Source organism: Muscardinus avellanarius (assembly GCF_963383645.1).
Source record: "Muscardinus avellanarius genome assembly, chromosome: 9".
NCBI classification, from domain to species: Eukaryota; Metazoa; Chordata; class Mammalia; order Rodentia; family Gliridae; genus Muscardinus; species Muscardinus avellanarius.
The window spans coordinates 43,320,719-43,340,905 of record NC_137795.1 but is presented as its reverse complement, the minus strand read 5'-3'; the positions used below and the strand labels follow the sequence as shown (position 1 = coordinate 43,340,905).

Sequence of the window (20,187 nt, the reverse complement as noted above, 5' to 3'; positions counted from 1 at the left end):
AGAAATCCAATCACAACCTGTACCGTTACATACACCATTACTTCAAATATTCACACTCCACTTGGAACATGATAAATTACAAAAGCAAGAGGGACCTTGAAAACCACATTTAATTTTCAATACAAAATCTGTTGCATCATTACAGAAGTGACTTCTTCATGCACAGATCAATTTATCACCCACCATTATGGAAGAGTAAAAACTGCACTCTTGTTTTCTCAAGACATTGGCAAATGTAAAGTGACTTTTATCTTTGTGCTCTCTGATGGCAAGGCAAGCATGTTTTGTTTTATTTTTTGTATTTCCAATGCCTAGGTTAATCTGCAAAAAGTAGATATGGAGATATGAAAGTGTTTGGTGCCTTCTTGACCTGGGATTACTTCAAAGTATACTTTACCTGAACTTATCAAAAATGCCAGGTGTCTAAGCCTACTGTGGTCCACAGGCAAAGCTCTGCAGATTTCAGCTAGAAAACTGCTGTCAGTATGTAGGAAATGTCACTATTTCAGTTTCACAGCAAAAAAAAAAAAGGGGGGGGGGCACAGAAGCTACTTCGATGTTTTCTAATCCCACGCATTGCATTAGTTGGCTTTCTTCTTACACAGTACAACATAAACATTGCATGTTTATTTGTATGTAACACCTATAAGCATATAGCATCTACACTTTAAGTATATTTACAAATTCAACAAAATATCTACATATAAAAAGCTTTACTTAAAATTAAACTTGATGCAAGTTATGAGAAACCAATTTATTGGCAAATGAAACTGAGCATTCCTTCAACCATAGGTTGTTATAGATTTTCATATTTGGAAGTAAACCATTTGATATTGTTTATGAATAAGATAGAATATATATATTTACTTATTTTAAACTGCAGACGTAATCCCTTTAACTGTTGGCCTTTTAAGCACTTGTTGGATTCCTTAGATTCTGAAGTGTGTCCACTGAAATGAGCACACATGTTGCTTAATGGTGCAGAGTTCCAAAAGTTCCTATAGTAAAGTTTTAGAGAATAATGTATTGCCATTGGCATGCTGTTGAATGCTTTTAGTTTTGCAATAATTACTTTGTTTTCCTATTAATTTTCTACCAGGTTGACTCTGTCTTTTTAAATGTGACTTATTTGAATGGAAATTGGGAAAATACCATAAAATCACCATGTGCTCCAGTTGATGGTAAAGCTTTTTTTTTTCTTATATTCTTGGGGTAATGTCCCTCACAGTTAGCTGTCTTCATTTTTATTTTCATGTTTCCCCCCGGCATTGCTGTTTTCACTCTGCTTTTTAAAAGTTAGTTTTTGATGGCGACAGCACTTTAGGAAGGAGCTGACGGTTCTGATACAGAATGCAGTATGTCGTGGAATGCTTACTGTCTCAAGGCACTGCATGTGTCTTGCCCTGTGTTTCCTGGAATAATTTTTGAAGTTTAATCTGTGTGATTTGTTTTCAGTTCCCTCAGTATGGCACAAAGGCCAAAATGTGTTGCCGTACACATTGTTTATGCCTAGACACAACTGAACGTAGAAATAATGTACAAAATAGAACACTGTGCTGCTGTAATACCTGAAAGATTAAGAAGCCTATTGAAGTAACAGGAGCAGAGAGCAGGTAACAGAGTCTCTGTAAGCTTCAGCAAGTGCGACTGTCGGAATTAACTTATTTAGCAAGGATATACTGTACATACTGTTCCTACCAGTCTCCCCAAAAGACTAACAACAGCTAGACACAGAGTCACCAATTTCACCACAATGTCCACAAAGACATTGAAGCTCTAGAGAATACTACAGTAACACTCTTCGACAATGAAAATGGAATTCATATTTAGGGGTTCTGCAGAGAATCGTATACACAAAGTACCAGACCATGTTTTCATAATATCCAAAGGTATGTCCTTAACTGTGTAGCATTTTTCATGCATCTTAAATGAACTGTATCCTGAAGAGGAGACAGCATGATCTCTTGATGATGTTGCATTATTTGTATCTGTCCTTAAGAAATTGAGACAACCCACTTTGAATGAGAAGTATGCCCTTTGCACTCCGGTTCACAGTAGCGGATCATTCGCCCGAGTTATGTTCTTGCTCTAACTGTCCTCATAATATTAACATACAGAAGAAGATAAGACTTTCCACCCATATGTTCATAGTATGAGAGGGCTGATAGACAAGTGCTTAAGAGAAACATTCTAGAGAAACGGACATTGGCAAAGAGCTTAAAAATTAAACAAAGGAATTCATGGCATTGACCGGAGAGGGTGCCTCTGAGCTTTCATTGCCCTCAGCTGGTTCTTTCTCTTTCTTACCACTGTATTGTCCAATAAAGGAGCCATCCTCATTGAACTGGCCATTCACCCCCTCTCCATAGTCAACCAGGCTATCATCACTGTCTTCTTTTTTCACAGTCCTATCTGAAGGTGTTCGACTTCCTTTTTTCAAAGGCTTGTGGTCTTCTGCGTCACTAGAAAAAAGAGGAATCATTTTTGTCAAGAGCGACAATCAGGTAACATGCTTTATTTATTTTTTTTAAAGATCATGCATGCAAATTATGGAAAAGCACTTGGATCTGAGCTTCTCTAGCTAAATCTGTCAGGTTGACTCCAGCAACTAGGATGGAGCTGGGATGAAGATCAGGTGCAGAGATGGTTGAATCATGAAGTCTTCGGGACAGCGGTTGGCTTCCGATTGTGCATGTTAATTTCAATGAGGGATTCTGGCTCCTGATTTGAAAGTAATCGCAGGCATTGAAAAAGGAAGAATTGAGAAGAGTCGAAAATCACTATTTTGTATTCGAAGGGGCAGGGGGCAGCTTATGGCAAGTAGAGAAGTTAGTAAGTTAAACTGCATCACATCTCTGATTCCTTGGACATGGATGGAACATGATTTCGGTTAAATATGAAATATGAATTTTTTCTGAGCCAGAAGGAGAAGCAAAATCCTGCACTTTAAATAATTTTGTTATCAAGGACAGGGCAGACTGTAAACTTCAACCTTACCTTTCAAGAGACCTATAAATCCCATTAAAAGGATGCAGAAGAAACAAATGAAAATAGCCTAAGAAAAAAAGCAAAATCCTTATACTGATAGTAGACAGTATATTCTCCTATAAAATTTTAGTCAATGAGTAAAGATTTATTAACTTGAAAAGAGACACACTTTAACTAAGAAGCACTACCTCGGTACTATGAGTGCCATGCCAATATATTCTAAAGGGTGTGAGTGCTTCCAGCTTGTAAAAACAAACACTTTTGGACTCATCTTAATCCCGCTCCTGTCTCCCATGCACATTATGCAGCCTGTCCACACTGGATGGGAATCTGAGGAGTACACTGTAATAAAACTTTATTATAATGATTATTTTGTTTAATTCTCTGTTGAACCCCAAATCTCAGTTTCTGGTAGGAGAAGAGTAATCATTATGTTTAGGAATGTCCAACAATATGATTGTGAACTAGGTATACACATTGGCCTAATCCTTATTTGGTAACATTTGGAGAAAACAGAAAAAAGGAAATGACACAATCCAATATTTTGTTCTATCCCAAAGAACAAAAATGTAAGGCAAAAAGAGGAACCATCCACATTATTAGTAAATAAAAGCATTAATGTAAAAAGAGGTTGCCTTAGCAGCAACATTTTATCTAGAAACTTGTGCTAAGATTTGTTTCCTCTGTTTCAGAGATTGGCTTATTTTCCTAGCCAAGCTACAGAGATTTTAAGATGCATAAATATTCTAATTCTCTTCCCAATAACTTCTACTAGAAGTTTCTGGTTTTTTTTTTTCTTCAAGAAGAAAATCTCAAGATAGGGAAGTCATCGGAAATTACCTGCTTAAACAATATTCAAGTTCTTATTTCAAACCAATATTGTCATGACCACTGATGAAAAACTGGGGTGGCATTCAGAGAGTATAGAATTCAGCATTCAACTGTTATAAAAATAGCTTGTACCACATCCTTGAGATTTAATCATTAACTTCTAGGCTATGCTTGAATACTTCCTGTGAAAAACTGAACATGGCTTGGTAAGAAAGTTAATGCTGCTTAAGAGTTCAATAATGAGCAGAATTTTGTCATCTAGATTCCAACTATTAGTCTTATTCTGTTTTGTAATGTCCCAAGAAGTAAACTACAGGAAATTTTCAACCATGGTATTTTTAAAATCCCCCTTCTATTCATTCATCTCTTCTTCCAGTAAATGTTTATTGAGTGTCCACTGTAAGACAGATGTTGTTCTAGGTACTGGGGATATAGCAACCAACAAAATAGAATAAAACTCTGACCTCATGGAGTTTACTTCTAGATGGGGGAAGATACAATTAACAATCAACATAATAAAATTAGTTTTGTTAGAAGGTTATTTATACTGCAGAAAATCTAGAGCTGAGTAAAGAGGATGGAAGATGCTAAGGGAGAGAATGGAAAGTTGATACTTAAAAGGAGCACCTAATCAAAGACTTAAAAGAATGATGTTAACCAAATGAATAGATGGAGGAAGAGTGATCCTGACAACACACAGCGTAAGAGCCCCAAGGCAAGGGGGAGCCTGGCACATTCTGGGAAGAGTGAAGAGTTTGATGTGGCTGAGGATGAATGAGCAAGTGAGAGAGAAAGAGGAGGAGGAGTAAGGTAACGGGAGGCAGGGCTAGATCAGGGTGCTGTGGGACATTATAAGGATTCTCTCTTTAATTCTGCATGAAATGGGAAGGCACTGGAGGGTGTCAGTGGGTGAGTGACAGATGTGACCTACATATTCAAAGCATCATTGTGTCCTCGAGTGTTGAGAATAGCTACCTTAGAAAGTAGGTGCTGGTAAACTACAGCTAACTTGGGCCATGCTTGTTTATCATAGATCATTTATGATTGCTTTTGTGCTATATCAGCAGAATTACAGAGTCGCAGCAGAGACCATGTGGCCTGCGGAGCCTAAAATTTTTACTAGTGGGACCTTCACAACAAATTTGCCAACCCCTTCTCTAGGGAGTCAGGAGAGACAATTGCATAATCCAGGAATGAGGTGACAGTGACTTGGACCAGCGTGCAACACTGGAGGTGGTGCAAATGCTCAGATGATGAATATATTTTGAAGGTAGAGCCAACAGGATTTTCTGATGGATGAGCTATGAAATAATAGAGAAAAAGATGCCACCATAATTTCTGGTTTGAGGAACATGAAGCTTGGAATTATCCTTACTACAAAGTGAAACCAATCTGGAAGATTAGTGGTTCAGCTTTGGAGGTGCAAAAGTTTAGACATGTCACTGTAACCACTCCTTTAATAAGGTTACTGCAACACTGATATTTAAAACCAACAAGAATACTTGAGAAAGTCAAATTATAGGTTAATATCATTTAGGAACAGAGATGAGGCAAGTCAAATCATAAGCAAGTTGAAGTTAGCAATCTACTAAAAAGATAGTATATCACATTCAGGTTGGGTTTATTTCATAAATGTCAGTTTGTTTGGGCATTAAAGTATCAGTTCATAAACTTCATCATGTTAGCATAATAAAAGTATCTTATGATCATCACAGTAGATTTAGAAAAGAACATATGACAAGGTTTAATACCCATTCATGATAAAAAACTTTAATATACTAGGAACAGAATCTTTAGCCAGATTAAGGGTATCTACAAGAAACCTAGAGTAAACATCATCTTTGATGGTGAATGTTGAAAGCTTTGTTTGACTGACCTCAGAAATAATGGGAGGCATGGCTGCTATCCCCACTTCTAATTAAAACTGCACTGGAAGTAGTAAGCAACCCGAGGAGAAAAAGAAATAAATGAGAAGAACTGTTAATACTCATAACTGATATGATTGTATATGTAAAAACAATCAAGAAGCTGGGTGTGGTGGTTAGGCCTAAAGTCCCAGAACGTGGGAGCATAAGACAGGAGGCTCACAGGTTTGAGGCCAGCATCAGCAATTTAGCAAAATCCTTAGAAATTTAGAGAGACCCTGTTTCAAAATAAAAAATAAAATAGATCTGGGAGTGTAGCTCAGAGGTAGAATTCCCTTGGGTTCAATCCTCAGTATCAAACAAAAAAAATCCAGAAGAATCTACAGGCAGACATAGATATTAGAATAAAAACATTTTAATAATATCACTTAATGAAATGCTATCATAAAATTATATTTATTTTATGGATAATTAAAAAAGAAAATTAAAAAAATATTCCATTTATAGTACCATAATATATGAAATATATAAGAAAAATCCAACAAAAATATGTGTAAGACCTCTGTGAAGAAAATAAAACCTTTATTCAGAGCTATTAAAGAAGACAAATCAATGGGGAAGCATATCATAGCTGTGGATAGAAGACTCAAATACAGAAAATGTTAACCTTCCCCAATGTGCTCTTCAGAGTCAATTTATTTGCAATAAGAACATAGTAGGTTTTTATGTGGATCTTGGTAAGATGATCCTATATGCAAATGAAAAGGGCAAAAAATAGCTAAAAAGCAAGTATCAGAGACTTGGCGGGTGTGGTGGCACACTTATAATCCCAGTACTTGGGAGGCTGAGACAAGAGGATTGCAAGTTCGTGGCCAGCCACCGCTATTTAGTGAGGCACTTTGCAACTTAGACCCTGTTTAAAATGAAGATTAAAAACAGGGCTAGAGTGTAGCTCAGAGGTAGAATGCCCCCGGGTTCCATCCTCAGTGCCACACACACAAAAAACCAAGACTTATTAAAGCTATATTAAGACAAATTTTGGTGCAGAGACAGACAATTTGATGAGTGGACTGGAATGCAGGGCCCTGCAATCAGTGGGAGACGTCTCTGTTGACTTCATTCCTACATCATAGTTTTATACTGTCATAACTAGAATCATTAAAGAAACACTTTTTTTGATGTGGTGCTGGAGATTGATCCAGGGACATTCTAACTCTAATCTACATTCTTATCCCCTTTTTTAAATTTAAATTTTGAGACATGGTTTTACTAATTGCTAGTAGTCTTGCTATGTTGCTGAAGCTATCCTCAAACCTGTGATCATCCTGTCTAAGGCTCACAAGTACTGATTACACATGTGCACTAGCATACCCAGCTTAAAAGTTTTAAAAAAATCAGATCATTTATTTACATCTAATAAATTTCAAATCACCACAATTTTAATGCCTATAAAAGTTGAAATATATATATTCTGCATAGGCATTTTTCTCTATTCCTAATTTCGTGAAATTTTAGATCTTCTTTTCCTAATTTTGGTTTTAAAATTTTTAGATTCCACTTTCCATTTGTTTGCTGATACATAGAAATAGAATTGACTTTCATGCTAATTTTGTGTCAAGCAACACTACTAAAGTCACCTTTAATTCCTAATATATTTGCCCACAGATTGATTTGGATTTTTAAATGTACAATCATATCAGTCATGAGTAACGACCAACAAAAGAGAGGCTCCTTGGAAACATCTGTTCATTACAGTGTCATGGCTGTGCTGAAAGAAGGGAGGGGGTGGACATCCTATCCACGGAATCTTCCTCAGCAGCAAGATCTTTGTAAGAATAGTGGTGTGACATAATGTTGTACTTCAACAATTAGAATCTAGTTGATAAGATAAAATTATATAAGGCACTAGTACAGTTGCTGGGCATGGGGCTTATGTCCAACCCTAATCTTGGATTTTTTCCTAAGAAATACCTTGTATAACGCATCTACACAAAATTTTCCATATGTGACAAGTGATCACAAGTCTGTGTGGAGCACTGTATCAGTGCTTGCCTTTTCTCAGCTTGAAGATGAATTTTATAATGAAATAGTAAATAAACTGCTTTGACACTGTGCCAAAAGGATTAGCTTCACAGTGTTTAAAGTTTTGCAAAACAAAAAGCCATCCATGTTCCTATGAGAGATTTTAAGAATAGATGGTATCAGATATTAATACATAGACCAGAAGGTCAAAGATGAAATGAATTTTAAAATAAGTTATCATGTAGTGTAGATAGCTATAACAAATATTCTTGACACTTATATTTATAATTTAAAGAGTTCAGTGCAGTGGAAAGAAATGTTCATGGCATAATATCAAAGCTCTGGTTCCTGCTTTACTTCCTTTAGGAAGAATTCCTGTATCATCTCCTACGTGCACACTTGGCTTCAGCTTTCTATTCCTGTTCTCTTGGCACCTAGTTGTATCTCTTTCATAGTATTTTTTCACTCTGGTTAAATTATTCTTTTACTTCCCTACATCCCTCACTAGATTATAAACTCTTGATATGTGATGAAATTCTATTGCTTTTAATATCCCCGAGGCCTGGCATACAGTAGGCACTCAATAAGCACCTCATAACACAATCATAGCAGTTCACAGTACAAAACAATAGAAATGACATGGACATTTCAGAAATTCATTGGAATCCTGCCATTCAAAATGTCCTTTCTTCTTAATTTTACGATGATAGATAATACATTGGAGTATATTTTCCTTTTTCATACACTAAGAATAAATTTTTAAGAAGTTCAATTTTTTTTTTTTCTACAGAGTTTGGTTCAGGGTCATGCAGACCCATTAAATGCCGACTGGGTAAAAATCAGCAACATCAAATAAACCTGTGATAATCAGGTCTGATTTTCCTGTAGTCACCACTCTACCATGGCCAGCACAGAGCAGTTTTGTTGACATTTAAGACCCCAACTCTCTTTCTGACCCACTCTCTAGAAGCTCATTATTTACTTTTCTGTTCACAAACCAGTTCATACTTGTGAGCAGAGTAAATCTAAAGCACGTAACATGTGTGCTGTGGCTTGGCAGCATTCAAGCTTTATGAGCATGGGTTAGCATGGGAGAGCCTCCGTTTGTGCGGGAAGTTAGGGGTTCAAGTACCACAGACACAAGGCTTATGACCTAGGTTTATTCTCATTTAAAAAAAATAGATCTAAAGAATAAGAAAATACTTACACAGTTGGTTGCATTGTTTCTCTGATTTTTCTATATGCTAGTAAGGATGCAGATCCTACTGTCTGTATAATTAAAGAAACAAACAAAGAAAGCTGCAGGCTTCCAAAAGAGGGTGAGTGCTTAGGAGTGGGTGTTGGAGTGAGGGCACAGGGTTATAGCATATGAAAAAAAAAAATCAAACTTCGCCATCATTGAAGTTCTATCCCTCTTTGCACTATGACATGTCTTCTGGCTCAGAGCCAAACACACAGAAACAGTTTCATCCTCAGGCAGCAGAATAAGTGAATCATAATGTAATTAATTTATACTTAGGCAACAGTCCTAATTGTGTGTGTGTGTGTGTGTGTGTGTGTGTGTGTGTGATCAGCATTAGAATTTATTTTCAGAATGAAAGAGAATAAGGATCAGTAAGTGCTACTGGGCTCAAAACTTCCAGAAGGTGCAAAGCAGAGAAAGGACCCCGTGAGTCAGGGAAGAGGATGACACTTAAATGTATTATTAAAAACAAAAATATTCTGTCCGAAACAGTTGGAACCGTTTTCATTAAATTGTGACATCTAAAGTCATCGATTTCCTTCAACAGCAATGAAATCACAGGGAAAATAATTCCGAAGTAGCATCTGTAACAAAGGGTGTCCAGGAGTTTGGAGAAGTGATTTTGCATGTGGAATTGTCCTTGTGAACTTAAGGTTCATCTGACAAATCCGTGCCTGAGTTGTGTTTCAAGTTGAAGACACCCATCAGAACTTTATTTCCTTTGGCCTTCCAAGGTCAGTGCCATGACATTGGGACAACTTTTTTCCCCTTCACTCCAATTGGGTTTAAACTCCATAGGCCCAATGAACAGTTTTCCATCCCGAGAAACTCGAGGCAAAAGCTAAGGACAGTCGTCTGAAAACGTTTCACAAACATAGCACACGTGAATTCACACCGAGACAAAGAAAGATGATAAAAAAGATGTAAATTAAACGGTGATTATGAGGCCAGTAGCTAAATACTTGCTATGTACTGCTCTGGGGAAAAAGTCACATTAAAAGTTGTTAGTGGATATCTCATAGAGAGCACAAATCGTAGAACTAGCTAGCAAAGGAAGCTTCAATGACCGCCTAATACTTGAACAATGGTCTCACTGAGACCTAGACATACTAAGTATCATAGAAAGGAGTCACAGTAACGGGTGAGTTGAGAGTAAAATGAACAATCTCTTGATTCAAAACAGGTTCACATCACTCAACCTCTATTGTAATCACACTTCAAGGGCACAGCTGGCAAGGTCAGCCAGAGAAAGTCACATTCTTTCAGGTCATGGTCTCACATCACCACACTAGCAAATTGATATCCGAGACCCACAGGGTGAGCAGTACATGGCCATATTCATTGAAGTGTGATGATGAAGAAGAGGAATCCATCGTCATGTGGAGAATTATGAAGTGCAATGGTTTATTTCCAGCTCATGCAAACATAGAATGTCTCCAGGCAATATTAAAAATGTGGCTTCATAACCATAAACAAGGGTATGGCATGCATATCCTGCATGGAATTAAAGCCACAAGAACTCTAAAAACAAGTTACTTATTATTAGCTCACCTGCTTAGAGGAGAAACATGTAGGAGAGTGAGTTAAAGCAGCAAAGGTTTGTATTCCTTCAATGTCAGACATAGCCCCCTAGACTATGGGTATCTGCCAGCTGCTCTAAGGTGCTAGGAAGGCTTTGGGTTCAGTCGGTGGGGGCACTGCGTGAGGTTTCCATAAGTTTTTAACTCCAGAGCCAATATCTGACATCAAGACAATTCTCACTATGAATTTTTCCATATCATGAAATACAGTATTGAGAACTTATGGAAACCGTAGTTATCTCTATTGAAGAGAAGATCAGCGTGTGGAAGCTCAGTGCTGAGACAATGAAAGCAAGGTGCTCCTCTCTGCATGGAAATGGGTATGAATCCCATTTTCTTGAAAATATATGCTTTTCCTCAGTCGGTTCTATGTTTGTCTTCCTTGGCTTTATTTTACCCCTCAGGATACTGATATGGAAATACCAAAAATGAACTCCTGAGATAAGTAGCACTAAAAATATCTTAGCCACAAATGTCACCTGGAAATCACAATAGTGAAATATTTTATTTCACCTAAAAGTCTTTTCTTTTGGCAAAAAAAAAAGCCTCAATATGGGCTCAGTGTATATTTGAAAAGATACTTTAGGTAACTAAAAGGCTTATAAAAAGCAGAGGTATAAAAGGCATTTTATAAGTAAAAGTTTCTTCTTGGAAAACCAGAATCCCAATTCTTTTAATATGTAAATAAGTATTTTATTCTGCTTTTAAACATATCTGCAATAATCATTTCTCTCCTTCTGAAAAGACCTGTAACTCTAGGACAAGAATTTTTCTGTTTGTTTAAAGAGGTATTTTAGAAATTTAGCATAAAGGTTATGTTAAATTTTTTTCTTAATGATGAAGTCAAGCTAAGAATGTATTATCAAAGTTCTGTGCATTAACACACTGCCTGAGTGGCCATGATATTTCTCAAAAATTAACATCTTCTAAAATAACCGAGTCATTGTGATTAATAGGCAGGAGTATAGGCATTGTTTAAGAAAAATCAGCTACAAAACCAGGATTAAAAAGTCTTGTTAACGCTGGTTTTGTAAAAGCATGACTCCCTTTCAAAGCAGGCTGTACGGGGTCTTTCTTGTTCTAATTCTTACTGTAACACACTGGTATTTACTGGATCAATCAACACAGTATGGGCCTCTGGAAAATATGATAGAGTGGAATATACTCTGTCCTCAAACCCATGACAATAATGGAAATTCATCTTTTAATAAAAAGTGAGAATTTTAATCACAAAGGACATGTAAACATTTAGACATGGAAGTGTTTCTAAATTTATATTTGAGAAAACTATGAACTTCCAGGCAAAGAATGTTGCTGGCCGAGTCCTATCCCTGGGGATGTGTTTGAGGACTGTGTGTGTGTGTGTGTGTGTGTGTGTGTGTGTGTGTGTGTAGGGGGTGGTGGGCAGAGGAGGAAAAGCCCATGAGAGGCTGAGGCCCACCTGTATTCTCCAAAAGTCCCATCATCTTCCTTCATCGGCTGGATTTCAGGATCTGCGTGAGCATCTTCTTTTTCTTTAACTACAAATTTTGGAAAGACATTATTATTCATTGAACTTATATTTCCTTATTCCAAGTATATAAGAGTACTCTTTGAGAAATATACAGCAGTGGAAAATAATTCTTTATCCAAGTAGATGTTATACAAGCGAACATATTGTGTGACCATCCGGGTATTTGATATGTTAGTCATTTTGAGGTGATCTAATAAAAAAAGTTGTGAACACATGAAGTTGACTTTAGTCTCTTACCTGACATTTTTTAAGTTTTTGAGATTTCTACCCTAGCTAACAGTCTATTTATTAGCTATACTCATGGTAATAAATTGTTTTTCTAAATCTATTTTTGTTGCAATGGTTTTTTTTCTTATAACTGAGAGGTAAACGGTCAGATAAAAATCAATTTATTGGACCCATTAAATTGAATAAACCATCAGCCTTATAAGAAAAGCAATATCACACATTACAGTAACTCAAATGGGATCATGTATAACTTCCTTTGAGAAACTTCATGCACTTACCACCACCCACACTTGGGTTTTAGGGACTACGTCAGTATTTATAATTTTTATGAAGCCTAAGGAAACACTAATATCTTCAGAGAACAGATTGATTGGTTTGCTCCTCCAAATGCCATATGGTTCTTAACAATGTTTAGATTCCCATTAAGTTAAAAGGGACAAAAAAAATGAGCAGAAAATCTTTTTTTTTGGGGGGGAGGGAGGGCTCCCAGAAGATATATTACTGCAATCTACATGACTATTTTTAGTTTAGTGGGCAATTATGCAGCATTATAGAACAATTTTAATTCTCCTTTCTTACCTGGATATTTACCACCCTTGTTTCTTCTGATGAAGCAAACGATCAGCAAAATTAAGATAAGGAGAGCAACGGCACACATCAGACCTATGAACCAGCCTTGAGTCGCGATGTCCACCTGCCGGCTTGCCATTGCTGCAAAACAAACCAAGGCGTCGGTGGCAATGGGCCAAAGGGAAGAGGAGAACCCTGGTGGCCTCCTCTGGTAAAAACTGCCATGCTATACAAACTTTTATATATTTTACATAGGGCCCCAAATGGGAATCTGTCAGTGCTCAAGCAGCAATTATCTCAATGCTTCACTCTGAAAAATCTATTATTTAAAAATTGTAAATAGAGAAATCTGGTGCTAATCTCACTAAGTGCTGCCAAACCCTGATAACCATTTGTTCCCATTAAAGTATATATTCTCAATAGAAATATATTCCAAGTTAATAACAAATCTATCATGTGGGTAAATTGTACATTAAGTACAATGATAAGTAAACTGACTTTTAAACAGAACAGAATGTATACATCTAATGGAGTATTTTTTCTTCAAAGAAAACCATTTCTGGAGCCTAAAATGTCATGTCAATGTTGTTGCCATTTTTTCAAAGTATTTTGGATCTTCTGTCAAAAAGAAAAATGGTCTATGTAAGAAACCCATCCACATAAGAAAGCCAGCTTTATACTTTTATATAACACCTTCATTCTGAATGGAAATTTCTAAAATATCAAATCTACCCTTAAGGGATATTTATTCAAAAGACTTTAAAATATATATTAATCAGTGGAATCATTATTGGAATAAATGGTCAGCTTGAAGAGAAAATACTTGTTTTCATATATATATATATATATATATATATATATATATATATATATATATTTGCCTTAATCTATCCTGTTTGAGTAAATAAATGCGAGTGTTCTTATTTGAACAGTCATAGTATGTAAAACTCCTAGGAAAACCACAGAATAATGATCATTTCTGCGATCATTCAAAAGTGTCAGTCATATGGGATAAAGTGCAGCATCCATGGCTATTCAGACATGCCCATGCAGATTGGCTTAAATAAATTTCCACAAATCCTTTGCTAAAAGCTTTGTTTTTTTCTTTTGACAATAAACAAGGTAAAAGGTTTCCTTCTTTTGATTTCATAAGCATTTCTCTATCATGCTTTTAATTTGACTACATTTCTTCTTTCATATACTAGCGAGGTTAGGCGCATATGATTTCTGGATGGAGAAATAAGCATGGCTACGCATATCCCGGGTTTTTATATATGTAGCAAAACAGCATCTCATTGTCTCCTTTTCTCCACACAAAACGTAGGGAGAAAAATGAAATGCTTAAAATTGAGTGTGAGGGGGAAATGTGAAAAATGTCTGGAAACATGTTTAACATATAAAATGAAAAGTGGGATTATCTAGAATATAAATCAAAGGCCAGTAGCCCCTCGTGCCTCATTAGTTAGATGGGTTTTGAGCTGTACCATAACCAGACTGAAGCGGAGCACGCGGATGGGCAGCTTCTTTCTCCCAAACACACACCGTGCTCCTGATAATGATGATGGTGATGATAATGATGATGGAGTTAATGGTAATAACAATGGTAGCTAACATCTCTGTACTCCTACTATCAGCCAGGCACTGTGCTGAGGAAAAAAATCTCATTTCATCTTCACAACAGTCCTTGGAGGTGGGCATGCTCAGAAAAGAAACAGAGCTTGCCCAAGAGTTCAGTATGGATCCATGTTTGTCTGGCTGCAGGGAGTCTGCTGCTAGCTATTAACCTCCACTGCTAAAATACAAGCCTAAAAATATGCCCAGACACTGATTCTGTAAATCTCTGAACACAGATTAAAATACCATAGACGCTTTCCATACTGAGACACATAAAAATGTTTGAAAATTCCATCATTACGTTCTCTTTGGAAATATATTTCTGGCAGTTTGCACACAACCTTTGTATGCTTTTCCTTCAGAATTGAATCCAGATCCAAGTGGCAGAGTCTCTTGAGCAAATGATGGAAGTTAAGGAATCTTTGTTTTTAGTGTGCTTAAAGATTTATATCCTTGTCGTAACTTGGCACTTACATTTTTCATCCCATTAAATGCAAATAATAAGGGAAAAGTGTAATTAGATGCTCAAGTGCTCACACAGATGTTGTCTTACAAGGATGATGTCAGACAAAAGACAAAACTGAAATGCTGTCTGGCAGCTGGCTACGATACAACTGTGCAAAAACTGGATGTTTCATTGATAGTTGAAAAACAAACATCCAGCTCAACTTTGAATTTTTGTTTCCATGTCAAAGAAAATATTAGAGATATTTCTACCCAATATTTAAGATTAATCAGTCACAATGCATTAATAGGGGCATGTGTGTACACATGAAAGCACATACACAAAGTGCATGAGAAATTGATGTAAAACAGAAATTCTGTAAGTGGAAATGACTTTGTTGACTTCTCATCTATACAAGAAGGAATCTGAAGCCAGAATAACTATAAGAGGCTTCAAGCCTCCTCAGGATACTCTAAATCATCTTATCTGCAACATGTAAACCGAGATCGTGCAGGACACACACACACACACACACACACACACACACACACACACACATTTATGACACAACTATAGATGAACCATTGAGTCTAGGCCCTGAGCTTGGCAAAACTCAGAGAAGTAGCTCATGAATGTATAATGTATATGTATATGTATGCCAAAAAGGTATGTTTTCACACCAAGTACAACATTCTTAAACCTCAAAACCCAGCACGAGAGGCGGAGGGGAGAGGAGGAGCCAGAGCAGAACACAAGGACATTAGGCCGAGCTCATCCCTACATGCTGAGGACAGAGCATTGGAAAGTGGGGAGAGAAGGGGGCAGCTTTAGGGAGAGGCATGCTGGGGTGCTGGCAGGGGTTTGCTCAATACATAATATTTCCAGCGGTTACTCCTATATGTAAAAAGTGACCATGATTGGCTGTGGCCGTGCCCTGCCCTTCTGTCACTGGCACACAGGGATGGCCCACCTGTCACAATCACCTGGCAGTTGCAGCTGGAATGCTAGACATCATACTGCTGAGAAGACACCTTTCTGAAGTTGTTTCTTTCTTTCTTTTTTTGTCATGTAAAAGGAAAGAGAATGCTATATCTTGATTTTGGGGGTGAATCTAACTACCGTATCTGTGAGTCAAGGGCAGTGGATCCTTGAGGGGCTCAGAACAGCTGGCCAGGTGTAGGGAGAGCTGACTGAACTGACGCTCTGGAGGCAACCTGCTCACCTGGGGCGCAGCCTCTGGGACCTGGCAGGGTGTGGGGGGGTGACGCTCTCTTCTGGTGTTGGAGGGCCAGGCTTCTAGTCCTGGCCCCACCAGCTTCCTCCTGTGACCTGGGCAGGTTCTCCACCCCTGAGTACTGGCATGAGATGTAAGTGGGCAGTACCAGTGGCCACCTTGTAGGATTGTTGTAAGAACTGAAGCAGAAAACCACTCGCCTGGCCTACAGTAGGGCTGACTAAATGCCAGCGCAGCACTCCTCTTCTAGCTGGAAAGCTATGTGAACTTTGAGTATTTTGAAATGAAAATTTATCAGTAAGAAAGAAACACTTTGTAAAACTGTGACTTGATTAGATAATCCCCCATGGAGTTAAATACAGCCCTTTCCTAGAACTATATATAGGCATGTGTATAGACATGAAATACAAGGAACAAAATAACTGAAATTGTTTTTTCTTAAAACATTATGATTTTAGCAAATGGATACTTAAAATATCATTGAATAAGTAATCGAATATCACCTTTGTTTTTTCTTTTTAAAAAATCACAATTCAACATTTTAAAAACTGTAAGAAATTACTTTAAAAATCATAATGCTTTGTTAATGAAAGGCACCACCAAAATCCATTATGCCTATGTACTCTCCAGGGATATGCAGTATTTCCTCCAGAATATATGAAGTAACCAAACACGAGATGGATGCCTGAGCTGCAGAATGAACACATACCACACTAGCCTTGTTTAAATTTAAGTAAGGAGAAATTGCTTTTTATCTTTTGAACAAATATGAATATTCTTGCATTTTACATGAATATTTCTCTTTACTTTAAAAATGCTACTTTTTCTTGTCCTTTTTGATCATATTCACAAAACTAAAACATAGGCAGATAGTCAAATTTGTTGTGATAAAAATGTCAAACATGAATTATATGATTTCTTATTCCATATAAACTTAATATTTATGTTAGTCATTTAACCAAACTGTAGGGTTCTGCTGGGTTGTAGTTCATTTTTTTACATAAAGGATTTTTATTCCCTTGGAAGTTATTTCAATTTTATGAGTATTTCAAAAATTTCACTTAACTATGAGAGAAAGTTTATACAATTATATAAAATATTGAATTATCTAAATGATGTAAGTTAAAATCATATTTTAGTCTTTTATTTTTTACTGAGTTTTTTTGGCAATAATGTGGTTGGAAGATGAGTTGCTTAACTCAGGAAATCATTTGCTATAAAGAGCCAAAAACAATTAGAAACCAAAACTCCCAACCCAACAGGGCCCCATAGAAAGACATTCAAGCCCTACCCATCACATGGCTCCACCAGCCCCATCTCCAACTAGAGTGCCTGGTGGCTTCCACCTCTGAGCGTGAGCCAGAGCTGGTGTGGTGCGCGCCTCACCTGGGCCTGTCTCAAACACAGCCTCTGAACTCACAAAACCAGAGTCCCCCTCTGCACCAACTCGAACTTTGTATGCTGTTCCTGGCATTAGACCCTTTAACCCAAAGAAGGTCCGAGAACCATTTACAATTTCTTTTCTCCATTCTTCTTTTCCTATGGAAATTTTGCAAAAACAACAAATTTGAACATTTTAAGGGACCAGAAGTCACTTAATGCTTCAAGAAAGAAAAATTCTTTATTTGCTAAGGACAAAATCTTGGATGCTTAGAGGTATTGTCTTAGATTATTATAAAGCTAATCCTGTCACATAAATCAGTTAAAATAAAGATCTCAAAAAAATCCTAAAACTTTGCTGGATATCTAGATTGCATATTAATTGAATATATTCTTAATTCTTTTTCATACAAAGGATGCTTCCTTATTTGCATCTTGCCTCATGAAATTGTTGACTTTCTCTAGTGATGTTTATACTTAATATATACATTCTCTAAAATGTATATATTAAGTAGCCCAAGTAATCTATGGGAAAAATTATTTTGTAAGATTCAGAAGATGAATCTTCTGGCAAACAAATGCCTTCAAATTTATTCAACTGATAGATTTGACCTTTCCCAAGTATTAGTTTTTCTAAATGGATAGTTATTTCTTAAAATATTTATTTCCATGATAAAGGCTAAACAGAAATTTGGACTATGCTCAACATTTGTCAAACAATTTTTCAAACATTCATTGTCCATCCAGCTTATTATATGTAGAGCACACTGATTTAGGGAGGGACAGTAGATTTTCATAGACTTATGAGTATTAAACCTGTCTCTTTTCCTAGTAGATGTGGTCAAGATTCTCTCACAAAGTCTTAATTTTCTGCAATTTCTTGTATAATTCTGTTGGGTCAGTTTGGGTAAAATAAAGAGGTCTAAGTCAGATTGATTTTTGCTACTTCAAGGTCCAATTTGACCAAAACTTTTCTTCTTTCCTACTTGTATCCATAGATTACTCATTATTACTCTTGTTTGCATGTTGTGAGTATAAAACTTTAAGACATATGAGGAAAAAAATAAGATATAATGGAGCATATGCCCCTTGTTATAAATAACAGGAAGAGACTCCTAGTTCTATACAAAATATGTAGGCTGATAGTTTATTATAATTTTTAGTTAACCAATTCGTTTAATTGGATCAAACTCTTTTTCAAGACAATCCATAGTAAACCATTAAAAAATGTTCTCAGCCTCTCATAATGTATCCCCCCCCCCAATTGAAATCAGGGTAAATGAAATTGTTTCTTACTGCCTGCTACACCATATTCAACATAAAAGTTCACATGTTCTGCTCCCTCATATTCCCAACTGATATTGGCACAGGTCTCAGCAGCTGCAGCAGTAAGATTGCTGATCCTGGGATTTACTGCTTGAACTACATACACAATAGAGAAACAAACAGACAAACAATCATATTTCAGCACCATACACGCAAGGAGAAAATAAATTCAAATGTTCCAAAGTTGTGCAAATAAAAAGGTTAACATTTGCTGTTAAAATTTAGGGTTCACGCATACTTCACTTTCATTACAGAAAGGCTTTTTATTGATGAAAGTATTAGGAAATAAATAATCAGAAATAATGTATATGAAGAGTAAGATGTGTGAGTTCTAGTACATGAGTTCTGAACAGTGTCAACTGTTGTCGGTTAGACAGAGTCCTGGGAAACATCACAGTCTCCATTTACTGATGCACGGCGGGGATTGAAGAACAATCCCAGAGACAATTGCTCATTGCATCAGAGACTTACAGGTAAAACGCAATCGTATGTGGCTCTATTTCAATTCTACTTGTTATCTCAGAGCAGGTCTTTAAAGAATCTGTGTTGGGTGAGAATGGATGCTCTTTAGAATAGTGGCTTTTTACCTGTTTTGAGATATAGGCTGATATCTTAGGAGCTGGGAGACTCCTGCTTTGGGGAATGTTTGATGAGTAGGGTATACTGGAAGAGGCTGTAGAGAGGAGTGCCAAATATGCTCCATGAGAAGTGAAGGAAGAAGAAATCATAGGAGTGGCAACTATGTCACTTGACATATCCCAGAGAGCAGTTCGGTCTCACCTATTGTTACATAACCTTTTCTGGGGGGGGGGGAAGTACACTCTAACTAGCTTCTTAAAAATCCAAAGTATGCAGAGTATATGTTGTGATGGGCTTGCTGCTGAATAAAGACATCTGACATTACTTGAAATGTTACTCGAATACCCTGAGACTGATTATTCCATTGGTCCTACCTCAATAGCTTAAACTAAAAATGTCAAATTTATACATAGTCATTTTTGTAATTAAAAATAAGATTAATTTGTTATCCCAGGGTAGCAAATCTCAAAGCATTAATGGATTTACTCAGACTTTAAAATTCTAAAATGTGTTATATAACTCAGACACTAAACACCTCTGCTGAAACAAATAGAATGTATGTAATACCATTTCCAAAAGAGATGGATATTGAAGAAGCTAAATAATACATTTGACTTCCAAAATATAATTAAGCAACATCTATCTGTTCCTCCTGTGCCTCTTTATGCTGAGCACAAGGAAATAGTAAAAAAAAAAAAAAAGAAAACTGATTATTGAGTTATACAGAAACTAGTTGATTTTAGTTTTCTGGGATTTTCTTCTTAAAGAC

At 36.7% G+C, this 20,187-nt stretch overlaps 1 protein-coding gene across 32 annotated transcripts in view; it reads right to left on the bottom strand.

Moving 5' to 3' along the window:
- Positions 1-2,224: 2,224 nt before the first annotated feature.
- Positions 2,225-20,187, bottom strand: part of NRCAM (neuronal cell adhesion molecule) — a gene marked incomplete at both ends in the record, with an annotated part of 75,624 nt that continues 57,661 nt past the window's right edge. For 18 of the 32 annotated variants that reach the window (XM_080701853.1, XM_080701856.1, XM_080701854.1 and 15 more), the window contains 3 exons: positions 2,225-2,462; positions 11,971-12,049; positions 12,850-12,981. In XM_080701853.1, the coding sequence (XP_080557979.1) occupies positions 2,225-2,462; positions 11,971-12,049; positions 12,850-12,981 (449 nt within the window). Of the gene's footprint in view, positions 2,463-3,021; positions 3,056-11,970; positions 12,050-12,849; positions 12,982-17,519; positions 17,673-18,809; positions 18,936-20,187 lie in introns of those variants that run through there. The other 14 variants (XM_080701849.1, XM_080701860.1, XM_080701871.1 and 11 more) reach the window with 4 other exon arrangements.